At 46.7% G+C, this 13582-nt stretch overlaps 1 protein-coding gene across 1 annotated transcript; it reads left to right on the top strand.

Moving 5' to 3' along the window:
* Positions 1-519: 519 nt before the first annotated feature.
* On the top strand, positions 520-7333 carry RASSF10 (Ras association domain family member 10). Its single transcript, XM_082194275.1, has one exon. The coding sequence runs from the start codon at positions 5598-5600 to the stop codon at positions 7089-7091; it is 1494 nt and encodes a 497-aa protein (XP_082050401.1). The 5' UTR covers positions 520-5597; the 3' UTR covers positions 7092-7333.
* Positions 7334-13582: the final 6249 nt, after the last annotated feature.

The raw sequence follows: 13582 nt of genomic DNA, 5'->3' as shown, positions 1-13582 counted from the left end.
ACCCGGCCAGATGGGCAGGGTATAAGTAATAAATTGTTGTTGTTGTTGTTGTTCCTTGTAGTCAGTAAAGGCTGTATCTTTAGGTCAGTGGAAGGGCATCTGCTTTCCACACAGAAGGATCAAGCCCCAGCATCTCCAGGTAGGGTTGGAAGTGACTCAGTTTCTGAAATCTTGGAGAACAGCACCCACAGCCAGTGTAGACAGTACTGAGCAGGATAGAGCAAAGGTCTGACTCAGTCTGAGGCAGCTTCCTTTTCCTGTATTCATGGTGCCTTGGGAGTGCTCCAAGTTCCTCAGCAGCATAGCGTAAAAATGGCAACCTCAGTTCTCCTCTCAAGCTTGGAATTGAGGACACACACACACAAGCACACAACTCCTGGAACAATCTCCCATGGTTCCCAGGTGCAGAGCCCTTACATTCTTTCAGAAGCACATCTTAACCACTGGGAGGACATCCTGCCCCCTCCATATATATATATATATATATATATATATATATATATATATATATAATCAGTACATTCCTGCTCAACGCCTTTAATCCTGAGCATACATATTCATCTCAAGGTCATCTCGTTTCCCTCAGCACTCTGTGCTCCTGCACACACCTGGAATATCCTCCCTGTCAGATATCTGTCCCAGACCTACTTCATTAAAGCTGTCTTGAGGACTTCTGTGAACCGACCAGAGCCAGCTGCAGCCTGACCTGCACACCAGCAGCCCCACACAAAGAATTTGGGAGTGTCTGCTGCAGGCCTAACTCTGTGCACATTGCCTTCTTCCTCTTGCTCCTCCTTCAACATTTGCTAAGTTTTGGATTTGGTGCCACAGCTTGCTTCTTCCATGAGCTACTGTAGCCGCTCTATGTTATCTTCACAAATTATGGAGTCTGTTTACGCATAAAGGCAATTCACTATTTCCTAAGCGAGACAGCTGAATCATTGAACCTGAGCGCTCCCCGTGGCAACGTTTTGTCGCCAGTTCCAGATGTGTCGTATAAAGCCAATTACAGAGTGGCAGATTAATAGAGGTTCTCCAGTGTGATGTAACTGGGATCTTAGCAGCTGTCACCAAGTTAAACACCAGTCCTAAATCAACACCTCCATATGAATTGCTCAGGGGGAGAAAACAGGGGAAAAATACTCTCAGATCTTATAAAATAGGGATGGGGGACCATTTTCAGTAGAATGGCCAAGTTCCGCTTTTGGCAAACTTCCAGGGGCCATGTGGCAGTGGAGGGCGGGGCCAGAGGCAAAGGCAGGCAGGGAAACTAAATGTGAGTCTTACCTTTGAAAAGTAGGCAAGTTTCCACACCCTTGCACACCCCTCTCTAGCCTCCATCCCGACAAGCAAGAAACAAGGATGTATTCCAGCCAGGAAAAACACTCAGGGAGGGTGCAAAGCAGGGCCAGTGAAGGGTCTTATCTGGGGAGATGGTGTGAGGCCTGGGTTGGAGAGCCAAATTTGACCCTCAGCTCTCGAGTTGCCCATTCCTGTTATAAACCATACCTTGTTCTACATTTCTTGATTGCATTTATGCCCCAACTTTTCCTCCAAGGATTTCCAGGTGACACATATGCTTCTCCCACTCTTGATTTCCCCCCACAACAACCCTGTGAGGTGGGTTAGGCTATGAGAGGCAGTGATGGGCCCATGATCACCCAGTGAGCTTCATGGCTGAGTGGGGATTTGAACCCTGGTCTCCCAGGTCCTAGTCTGGCATGCTAACCACTATGCTACACTGGATGAGATGCCGAAACTATCTAACTTCCCTTCCGGAAAAGAGTAGGCAGAGAACATTCCCAGACCTACCTGGAGATTCCAGGGATTGAACCTTCTGGGACCTTCTGCCTGAAAAGGAAGAGTTCCACCACTGAGCTAAGGACCTTCTCCACCTCTCACTTACCATGTCCTTCCTTGAATGTGCCCCTTCCTGCTTCACGGTGTTATAGCTAAACTCAGTGCAATGTAGTTTACATGACTTTAAGGGTCTCTCTCCCCAGATCGCAAGCTACTTGGAATTACTCTAGCTTCCACAAACATTCCTGAATCCCCAGTTTCTTTAATGAGTTTGATCAGGAGTCCCAAGTTTCACAACACTAAAAACTAGGAGTCCAAATCTCATTGCTCAGAAGCCATGTTTTGTTTTGGGTCATTGTTTATTTTATTTTTTAAAAAACTGCTTTATAACCATGAATTACAGCCAGGCTACACGTTGCAGAAACTGTGTGGTTAGCAACTGTGTGGTCTGCTGTTCTTTTTTTAAATATAAAACTAGGTGCAAGGGCCCCTGGTTTTCAACAGTGCCTGGGAATGGGAGGTTTAACCTTTGTCTCCCCAGTCACAATCCCAATGGAAATCCCTTACTCCTGGCAGGGGTTGTAATTCTTATTGGGATGGTGGCTAGGCAGGGAAGGGATAAACCTCTGCCAAACAGGAGTGTGTGGAACTTTAAACAGAGCCCTATGGTTCTAGAGGAGGAGGATTTGCCAAGAGGTCATTACCATTGTACTATATATACACGTATGCATGCATATATATATATATATATATATATATATATATATATATGCATATGCAGAGGTATTATGCTTTTGAAGAAACCCTTCCAAGTGAAAACCTAGCATGACCAAACCAATAAAATATGCCTAAGCTTGCACACAGCCTACAGCGATCACGGTGGAGTCGTAATGAAGCAACTCGTACGTCACGGACGAGCACTTAATTAACCCACTTAATGTGCTTCCCTTGCAAACTCCAACTGCCCCAACACTTTAACAAGCTTCCAAATGCTGGTTCTTTGCCGTCAGGCCATGGAGGTGTTCAGCCCTCCTCCCCTGGCACACAAAGCGCAGTCTATCCAACGGATGCCACGCTACAGCTCAGTGCCGCACAACGGGCAGAGCGATGCTTTATAGTTGAGCAGAGCTCGCCCAAACATGCTGGGTTTGCACGCGGGATGGTATTCTTGTAGGGGAACCACCACCTCAGAATGCAGGCTACAGGGCATTCTCTCCCTGCGGCTTCTTCTTCCCACACTGCTCTGCTAGCAGGTTCGATCTAAAGGATAGCCTAAGGCAGACTTCCTAAGCTGGTACCCTCCAGCAGTTGCTGGACTACAACTCCCATCATGCCTAACCATTAGCCATGCTGGCTGGGGCTGGTGGCTGTTGTAGTTCAATGTACCTAGCATTTGGAAGAAACTAGCATTTGGAAGCCACTAGGGTTGGAGAAGGCTGTCCTAATGGCTCCCAATGCGGCTTGTGGTTAAAGCTAAGAAGTGCCCAAGGTTCAGGGGCGGCCTGGTTACTCCCTCTGACTTTCTTCTAGTTAAAAAAAGGGGGGATATAAATGTAATTAATAATGTGCATGAAGGGAAGACATTGCTGGGGTGATGCAGAATGCACCTGGGAGAGTATTTGACTGACAATGCTCCGATATCAAAAGTCATCTGTACATGGAGAACTAACTCATCAGAAGTGCTTTTTTCTGGGAAAAGGGTGGGGGAACTCACCACAAAGTTAGTTAGTTAGTTTCTTTCTTTGTTTGTTTATTGAGGGGCCGAGTCGCAGTGCCACCTTCCCACCCACCCTCACCACGGGGCAATGGCTAAATGTAAGATGTGACTAATAAACTCAAGCAGTTAATAAATAAGGATAAGAAATGGCCACAACTTTATTGATTACAGATATTGGTGGATTTTTTGATCAGGCATTGGGTGTATATCCGTTCCAGCCCTCACAGACAAAATTATTATTATTATTATTATTATTATTATTATTATTATTATTATTATTATTATTTTAAAGGTAAGGGAACTCGGCTCCCTTAAGTTCCTGCTCAAACCCTCCCCCCAAAAAAAACCACACCCTGCCCACCAGGAAGATGGACTGCAGCCTTGCCATCCCTTAGGCTTGCAAGTGTGCCAGGAATGCTGCATAGTCCCTACAAAGAGGTCTGTACACAATGTGAGAAATGAAAAAAAATAACAGGGTAAACCACAGGTAGCCCACCCATCATTTCGGAAATTGTGTTCATCTGTCCTAAGGCAAATGTGAACTTGGGGGGAGGGGAGGGGAACGCACACATACATTTATACCAATTTCATTCTTTTTCAGTTTAGGGCAGTTTTATAGGTGCCCACAAATCAAGCAGGAACCATGGACACTGACAACACTCTCCAAGGTGGCAACCATTCAAACTCTGTTTATTCCGATCTGTGTGTCTACCAGGAATTTCTCGAGTTGAAATTAATAAGAGTAGTGAAAGAAGCACACAGATGCTCACTTGCACAGCTCCCCATTCATTTCAATGGAACTAGGAGAAAGTTCCCTGTGATTGCGTGCTTGATGGGAAAACTTAAGGTACTTTAAATGTCATGGGATTGATCACCATCATCACCATTTTGCTATTTTCTCCTTTATGGGAAAAGCAATGTTTTATTATTATACGACACAATTATAATTTTTCTAAAAAAGAACACCCACATGCCCATTTTATTTGGTATTCCAAATCTATTCTTACAGCACAACGTTTACTTGGGAAGTAAGTCCTACTATGCTCTCTGTGGGGCTGAGTTTCCTCTTAGTATGCCTAGCAGGACTGCAGCCTTATAGCCTAATTCTTCTCTTCTTCAAGCCCTGGCAGCAAGGAAGGATTTTAATAACACTTAGCAAGTTTTACTGTTTGCTTCTGCATTTTAATCTGCAAAGTGCTTTGGCACCCATGAACTCCTTTTAATTACAGGGCTGGGGACCTTACTGAAACGGAAGAAATGTGGTCTCATTTTGGCCTTTTGCTTTGAAGTTTTGTTTCCCACCTTCTTTCTTTTGGAGGCTGTAGGATGTCAGGATAGCAGCATTTCCAACTCTCCCTCCCCCAACCCCCCACATTAACATCTGGCAAGCCATTTGATCCAATTGCATAGGTGGGCGCCTTTCTGTTTTCCAGGCAGGAGAGTGAATTTGCCTGAAAGGGGTAAAATCAATAAGAGGGAGATCGTCTTGGATCAAACAGTACAGCTGCTCAGGCAGACACAGAGAAAAGTGTGTGAGTGTGAGAGGGGTGGGGGGAGGAGAGAACCACGTGATAGGAAAGGAAAAAGGCGGCAGCAAAGGAAGGGCAGTGTCAGACTCCCAGGCAAAGCCGATTGTGACACACACAGAGGCGCTGCTGGAAGCAGCAACAGAAGCAGCAAGCAGGAGGAGCTGCAACTCTGGAAGTTGGCAGTTTCCCGGGACTCCCCGGGCTGAGCGTACGCGCCGTGTGTGTCGGAGGGAGAGAGAGAGAGTGACGGGAAGGGGAAAGATTGCAAAGCTTCAAAAGGAGGCGAGCCTGCGTCTTACGCGGCCAGCGGAGGACTTGGATCATGGAGAGCCCCAAAGTGGAATCCATTTAGCCAAGAGGAGAAGGAGGAGGAGACGGCGTCGGGCAGGGAGAGAAGAGCCGAGAGGCTGGAGCCATGGCTCGGCTGGGCTCGCGGGCCGTCCGACTTGGCCCGCCGCGGCACCCTTGAGCGCTTCTATGGGGGATCCCCCGCTGGGCGGGAGTAGCCGCGGGCCCCAGCAGCTCCAAGCCCCCAGCGCAGGCGCGCCCTGATGGAGCCGGAGGGAAGGAAGATCTCGGTGTGGATCTGCCAGGAGGAGAAGCTGATCTCGGGGCTTTCCAAGCGCACCACTTGCTCGGATGTGGTGCGGGTGCTACTGGAGGACAGCAAGCAGAGCCGACGGCGGAGGCAGCAGCAGCAGCAGCAGCAGGCGTCGCTGCAGGAGTGCGGCGGGGGGATGCTGTCGGGGGTCCCGCAGTCTTACTGCATCGTGGAGAAGTGGCGCGGCTTCGAGCGGATCCTGCCCAACAAGACCAAGATCCTGCGGCTCTGGGCCGCCTGGGGGGACGAGCAGGAGAACGTGCGCTTCGTGCTGGTGCGCAGCGAGGCGTCGCTGCCCAACACGGGCCCGCGCAGCGCCGAGGCCCGCGTGGTGCCCAGCAAGGAGAGCCCCTGCCAGCATGGCTTGCCCACGGCGGCGGCGCGGGCCAGCCTGGCGCTGACCCAGGAGCGGCAGCGGCGCGTGGTGCGCAAGGCCTTCCGCAAGCTGGCCAAGATCAACAAGCGCAAGGGCCAGCCGTCGGGGCAGCCCGACGAGCCGCCGGCCAAGGAGGCGCCGGCCGCCGAGAGGATGGAGACGCTGGTGCACCTCGTGCTGTCGCAGGACCACACCATCCGCCAGCAGGTGAAGCGCCTCCGCGAGCTGGATCGCGAGATCGACCGCTTCGAGGCCAAGATCCACTTCGACCGCATGAAGCGCCACGGCGTCAATTACGTGCAGGACACTTACCTGGTGGGCGGCGGCGGCGGCGACACGGAGGTCCCCGACGGCGGGGAGGAAAAGGAAGGGGAAGCGCAGGGGGGGTTGGAGGCGGCGACCCTCGACGGCGACCTGGAGGAATACGCGCGCAAGTGCGAGGAGGTGGCGCTGCTGCAGGAACAGTGGCGCCGCCAGGAGGATCTGCTGGAGCACTTGGCCGGCGAGATCCAGGAGGAGCTGAACGAGCGCTGGATGAAGCGGCGGCGGGAGGAGCTGGCGGCCGCCAAGGGCTCCAGCGCCAGCCTCTCCGAAACGGACTGCAACACCACCGAGCTGGTGGGCGGCGGCGGGGAGCTGCACGTCGAGCAGGAGCGCGTCAAGACGCAGCTGAGCACCAGCCTCTACATCGGGCTGCGCCTCAGCACCGACCTGGAGGCCGTCAAGGCCGACCTGGACTCGACGCAGCGCGCCTGGGCCGACAAGGAGAGCGAGCTGCAGCGCCTCCTCGACACCATCCGCTCCCTCGACGTCCAGGAGGAGGCGGGCGGCGAGCTCGAGCAGGAGGCGGCCCCATCTCTCCAGCTCCCCGTCGAAGACGACGACGACGACGACGGGGGCCAGCTTCCCCCCGACCCGGCCCCGATCACGGCGGAGGTGTGGGGGGAGCAGGCTGCGCGCGGCTTGCGCAAAGACTGCGACGACAACGACGAGGATTCCGACACGGGCTTGAGCTCCATGCACAGCCAGGACTCGGACTCGCTGCCCGTTTGCGAATCCCTGGTATAGCAGCGGCCTCCCCCCTCCCCCCACATGTCATCTCAGGGACCGCAGAGTTGGGCTTTCCCTCGGGTTTTTATTATTATTATTGTTTGTTTGTTTGTTTTGTCTTCTGCAAGATGCTCAGACGGGGAGTTCCTGGATCTCTCCGCTTCCCCCTCCCAACAAAGATCTATTTTTCAAAACGACTCAAGGAGGCACATGCTTTCATTCTGATAAAATATAATAATAAAATTCATGTTTGTAGTTAATTTGTGGTCACCGGGAATCATAACATACATTTGTGCACCTAAAAACACCGGCTTCTCTTTTTTTCTGAAGTAAAAAGCATCTCACCCTATAGGTATTGTTTTTCAAACAAAAAGTTCGAAGGAAAGAAATCAGCTGCGTTTTGATGCCCACTGACTGCAAAGGATGTGCGGGGTTCTCTGAAGGAATGAGAAAGGGAGATTATATTGTATCATAGCCGTTTGATTGCATCTTAATTGTGGCTTTGACATTGAAACGTGTTAAAGCGAGTCCCTGGCAGGCAGATTTCAGGCTGACTCCTTCCTACTTTTATCTTTTAAAGAAGCAGCAAGAGAGGGGTATTTGCATTTCATTTAATATTGGAATAACCTGTTTCCTCAGATTCATACCTTTTTATTTCACATCAAAGATTGTTGAATGGGAAGTTCTAACCGTTCAGTTCTGCAATGTAAACATGGGACAGTATGCATTTCTTTATAGAATTCATTTGATTTATGTTTTCCAGTTGAAACAGAACACTTAGCACCTTGATCTTTTTTTCCTTTCTTTAAAGGCAGCTGTGTAACTTGCCATGAAATAATTAGTTTGCTCCTTTGATGATGATGATTAATAATAAGGATGGACACAGCAGCAACACTGGGTGATTAATAACTCACTCACAAGTATGTATGCTGTAGAGTGTTTTGGAATAGATTCCAGTTGATTCCCTGATGCCCTTAACAGCAATAGATATCATATGCATGTGTACATGGGGTCATGCAGGTGGTGGTGGGGTTAATTTAAATGCTATTAATGAACCACTGAAGGCAAACTAAACTAAACCACACCACAAAAAAAATGTAGCATCTGTTCCTCTCAGAAATGGATGATGGATGCAGAAGACCTAATGTAATTTGCTCAAAACCAACAGAAGACTTTGGGAAGCACCAATATGTCTAGCAAGCCCATTTCCCCATAAGCAACCCCCAAACAATAGCAGAATAATTGTATATTTTAAATAAAATGGACTTAAATTAGGTCTTAGCCTAAGCCAAAGTAATCCATCAGTGCTGATTAAGTCAATGCTGTGTAAGAACCTTCCCATCACACATGCCAGTGCCTTAATTGAGCTATTGCCCTGCTGCCTTGAATAACGTTTCAGTAACAATGGAACAATATCTTGCTACTCCTTCTGTAATATCCACAACTGAGCAATATTACTTCACATTTATTTCATTCCTTTAAAACACCCTTCATCCTCTTTCAATTTCAAGGCACTTATATCATAAATGCAAATCAACCACAATGAAATTAATCTTTAAAAACCATTCAGCACCTTCCCCCCCCCATCAAGACTAAGCCTTAACCAGTTAAAATGCCCAGGAGAGCTTAAATGTTTTAGCCAAAAAGAATAGAGATTGCAGTGTAAATGCGAGGTGCACCTCTTTTGGGATGATATTCCATATCATGGTGCCATAACTATTTTTTTTAAAAAAAGCCCTCTTATATGTAACCGAACAGTATAACTCTGAAAAAGATGGTACTCAGAGAAGAGTCTCAGTAGAAGATCTGAAAGCCCTGGCAGGTTCCTAAAGAAAAAGACTCTACCTCAGATATTTGGACCCCCTAACAATTTCAGGCTTTAAAGGTAAGTACCAACACTCTGAATTGGACAGAAATGTACTGTAACTTGTCCTTTAAGACAGTCAGCTGCTCTTCAGTACCAATCGAAATTTCTGGGTCATCTTCTGGGGCAGCCCCATTTATAATGCATTATGGTTGTCCAACTGGGTAAACTAGTTAGGGGTGTACTCTTGGTTAAGAGTCTGAAAAGGGGGAATGGAAACCCTTCAAATAAATTTTCAAAGTTTCAGAATTGGGGAACCAGCGGTGCTAATTCCATTGGTGTCAAAGGATGTTTTCCACCTGTGGCGAAGTGCAGCTTGCATGGGAGTGATTGGTTGGGAACAGGGAGGAGAAGGAAAGAGCAGACCTGATTGGGCCTCTGTGGTTGCTATTTAAAACCAGATACCTTTGCAGACGGGCACTATTGGAAAGTCACAGCATGCAGGTGCAAAGTTGCTAACCTCACTGTTGACCTCACAGACTATGACCATGACCCAAAGACCAACTTCAGGCATGCATGCCCACCAACATTCCCCTCTTTGAACCCTATTCTATGCAGCATTTGGAATTCCACTCAGTTTCAAAAGACCTTTGAGTAGCTACTTTTTGATAAATGTAAGTTCAAAACACCTTTGGTCTGATGGAGCCAGGGCGACATTCAGTAAATGTCTTGTCACATTTGTACAACCGTGTTCCACCTGCCAATTTTGCAACAAATGTGCTGTCTGGAAAGTAAATGAGATATCCCTGAGATTGGAAACCTTCAAGCATTCCTTTCTCAATATCATTAACATTACATGGAGGAATATGTTAGGACAAGCTTTTCTCCTCTCATCCCTGCTGTCACCCCCCTGTTGCCAGTGGCAGACCTGGGTAGTATGGCAACCTGTGTGAGGACAAAATTTGGCACACCTCCCCCCCCCCAGCCCTTACACTGCCTTCCCAAAGGCCGGTAAGGAGGCACCCGGTTTTGGGAAGGAGGTGTGAGGGCTCTAGCAGGGTCCTAGAGTCCTCCTATTTCCTTTTCAAAGCTGGGAGAGTGCTAACTAGGCTTTAGGAAGGAGGATTTTAGGACCCTGTCAGAGCCTCACACTTCCTTCCCAAAGCCCAGCGTCTTTGAGAGGATGAGAGGACGCCCCCTTGGCTCAGCATGTGCACCACTCTTACAGTCCTAAATCTCTCCCTGCCGTGGCCCTCCACAAGTTGAGGAGGACTGCAGATGGGGTCTGCTCCACACCAGTAAGGTCTGCTGCACACTGGAGACAACCAGTGGAGAGCAATGGAGGGGGTGGGAGAGACCATGCTCCCACTTTGTCTTGCATGGAGTGTTAACTTTCTTGGAGGAAGGAACACCCAAAGAAGTGTTTGGTGCTCCCTCAAACGAATATTAGTAGGTGGGAGCTATAAGGTGGCGAGAAAGTGTGTTCATTATTTAGCTCAAACAAATATGGGCCAAAAAAGGGAGAAAGAAACATGGCTTGCAGTGTTTTTTTGACATTTAGTTCAAATCAGGAACACAGACCAGAATAAATTAATATGGTGACCATTAGAATGGGCTTATCTGTCAGTTGTAGCTCCTCTCAGTTTCTTATTTTCCACCCTTTAATTCTAGTTATCCACATTTCAGCATCCATTTGCATAAAAGCTCATCAGCTTCTTAATGTGACTATCTCCTCATATGCATTTTATATCCAATTTTGCCTGATATATACATCTTTGCAAAGCAAAATATTCCCTTAATATAATGTATTTTTGAATGCTATTTTCACAGACACATGCGTTTTTATGCACACTTTACCCTAGTTGTAAATTGCTTTGAGGTTTTTGTTGGTTTTTTTACAATCAAGTGATGTATCATTTTTATGAAATAAATGAATAAAATAAAGAATAGTATATGTATTTTTGAACACATTAGTTGGCTTGAGAACTGCATTGCAAAGGTCAGACAATTGCGAATTTTGAAGGATGGCATCTTTAACTGTGAAGTGAATTGAGTTGCCTGCCCATCCCCGGCTGACAAAGAGGACCTTTAAGAACGCAGCAGAATGTAGCATTTTCAGCTGTTTCAGTAACACTTTTTTGTATTATCAGTACCTGGTGTTTTCAGCTAAATAGTCATCCTCTGCTGCTGAACATTTCCTAAAAGGATACAGTCTGTATTTACCATACTGATGTTTATGTAGTAAACCATAATTAGACACTTTAAAACATATCATTCCTTTGTATCAGTATCAGTATCAAATTTTATTTTGGTCATAGACCAGCATAATTCCTTTCTATAATTTGGTAGGTATCCACAGACATCAGTAACATCTACCTTCAAGAGTAAAAACTAAGGATTTCATCCTTTACAACAGTAGAAATATAACTGAACTTCAGGTATAATTGTGCAGCTTTCAACTAACAAATTTCAAGGCAAGCTATTAATAACACATTGGATATTATTTTTATCCATTTGCAGTTTTGCAAAATATCTACTTACTATATTATTAAGAAAAGCAATGGAATTACAGGGGGAAATGGTGTCTTTAGAATGCTAAAGTTCTGATTTGAACAGCACAATCCTATGCAATGCGGCCTACTCCCATGTAGGACTTCTGAGCTATACAGTACATACCTTCTTAGGAGTTAGTCCGATTGATGTCTGTGTGATTTATATCTCCAAGTAAATATTAACAAGATCGGCCTGCAAGATTGCAAATTGTGAACTTGGTTACTAGGAAGTTGGTTTCAATGAAACTTGCTTCTGAATAAACATGGTTAGTACTGGGCCATTCATTACTTAGCGAAGGAAGGAAGGAAATAAAAGATCAAAAGCCCTCTCACTTGCTTTGGCTGGTAGCGTATCAGATTCAGTTTACACAGCTGACTACGCAAAAGAGGAGAACAGCAGAGAAGCATGTCAGTTGCATCTGGGGAAATAGCACATGTGAATTTAGCTTCAAGAATATGACACAGAATGCACAGAATTGAACAATGTCATAGGGAGACCTATGCAGTGGCAATTCTGTTTGTAGCAGGCACAGTGCTGGAATCACTCTAGAGTTGAAATCCTGCTCTTCCTCGGTAGCCCTGGGCAAATCGCGAGCCATTCCCTGCAGTTGTAGCATGAGGCATGTCAAGGTGAGCTCATGCCTTATGGCCAATCAAAGACTGAAGCAAACTAACATGGTCATGGAAGGCATTGTGTGGAATATAAGATGATGAGCATCATCCTCATAAATAATTAAGGTCAAAGGAGAGAAATACTCACTTGACTAGATTAGGCCCTTTACGTAACTGTGTGTGTGTGTTTAAAAAAGTGCTTATGGAGAACTCAATTGGAGGGTGGAGGCCATTTTTGTTTGTTGCATGCTTATAACTATTTATAGACATAATGGGCAGGTAAGGAAAGCGGTTGTGGATAGCGTCTATTTTTCACCAAGCTTTCGTAAACTCTCCTCTTGGCTGTACTACCAAGCACATAAAAAACCCACATGACAGAAAGAAGAATCAGCTACCACACAATGTGCCATACTGTGCTGTTGATACACATCTTTGGTGTATTGTGAAATGTGAGACGCAACGTACCAATGCTAAGGAACTAAAAGTTGGGAAGCCAGAAGCTCGGATTGCATGTGAAAGCACTTGAGTAGCTGTGGCTCTGTCTGCAGGTACAAAACGTCTGCATTTGAGACAGGGTAGCCTTTTGCATTGTATTATGGCATAGCCCACACTTGAAATAGGAGAGGAGAGCAGTATGTCAAGAAATAATCTGAGCGGTAACGCAGGTTTGAAGTTACAATTGTTTCCATGTCACTTAGCTGCTGTGCCTGTATGCTGTATTTATTATCTCCTCTCCCCCACACTCCAATAGCCATTTCCATTTGCTTGAGAAGTGTAATCCCTTATGTAAGTGTCATTGTGCTTATTTCAGCACGCAGAGCTTAACTTTATTCACAGTAGGTTTTGCCAGATGTCTGCTGCCCTAAACCCTGACTCAGATCTTTAGGCAATTTGGAGATGGATAAGCATACAGAACCGAAGGGAGGCTGGGAGGGAACAATCTGAGGGGTGGGTGGGTTGTTTTTTGTCCCTGGATAATTCCGGACTATTGTGGTATTTATGTTTCCTTAAACAGTGGTTTCCAAACATTCTGAATATCCTTTTCATATTACCCTATCTACTGAGTAACTTGTGAGCCGTTTCAGGGAACCCTTGCATGCTGAAGGGCTGTCACATGGAAGATGGAGCAAGTTTGCTTCCTGCTGCTCCAGAGGGTAAGGCCTGGACCAATGGATTCAAATCACAATAAAGAAGATTCGGACTAAACATTAGGAAGAGCTTTCTGGTGGTTAAAGCTGTTTGACAGTGGAATGGACTACCTTGGAAGATGGCAGGCTCTCCTTTGTTTGAAGTTTCCCAGCAGAAATTGGATGGTCATCTGTCAGGTGTTATTCCTGCATTGCAGGGTCTTGGGCTAGTTGACCCTTTGGGTCCCTTCCACCTCTACAAGTCTATGATTCTAAAGCAGGCTTGGAGAACCAGTTGCTGGACTACAACTTCCATCATCCCTGAGCATCGGCCATGCTGCCTGAAGATGATGGAAGTCAGAGTACAGCAACAACCAGAGGACCTCATTCATACTGTAGAAGATCCTGAAGCCT

This window comes from Podarcis vaucheri (assembly GCF_965113315.1).
Source record: "Podarcis vaucheri genome assembly, chromosome: 1".
Classification (NCBI taxonomy): domain Eukaryota; kingdom Metazoa; phylum Chordata; class Lepidosauria; order Squamata; family Lacertidae; genus Podarcis; species Podarcis vaucheri.
The sequence above is the reverse complement of the archived record's forward strand: the minus strand, read 5'-3'. Positions and strand labels throughout refer to the sequence as shown.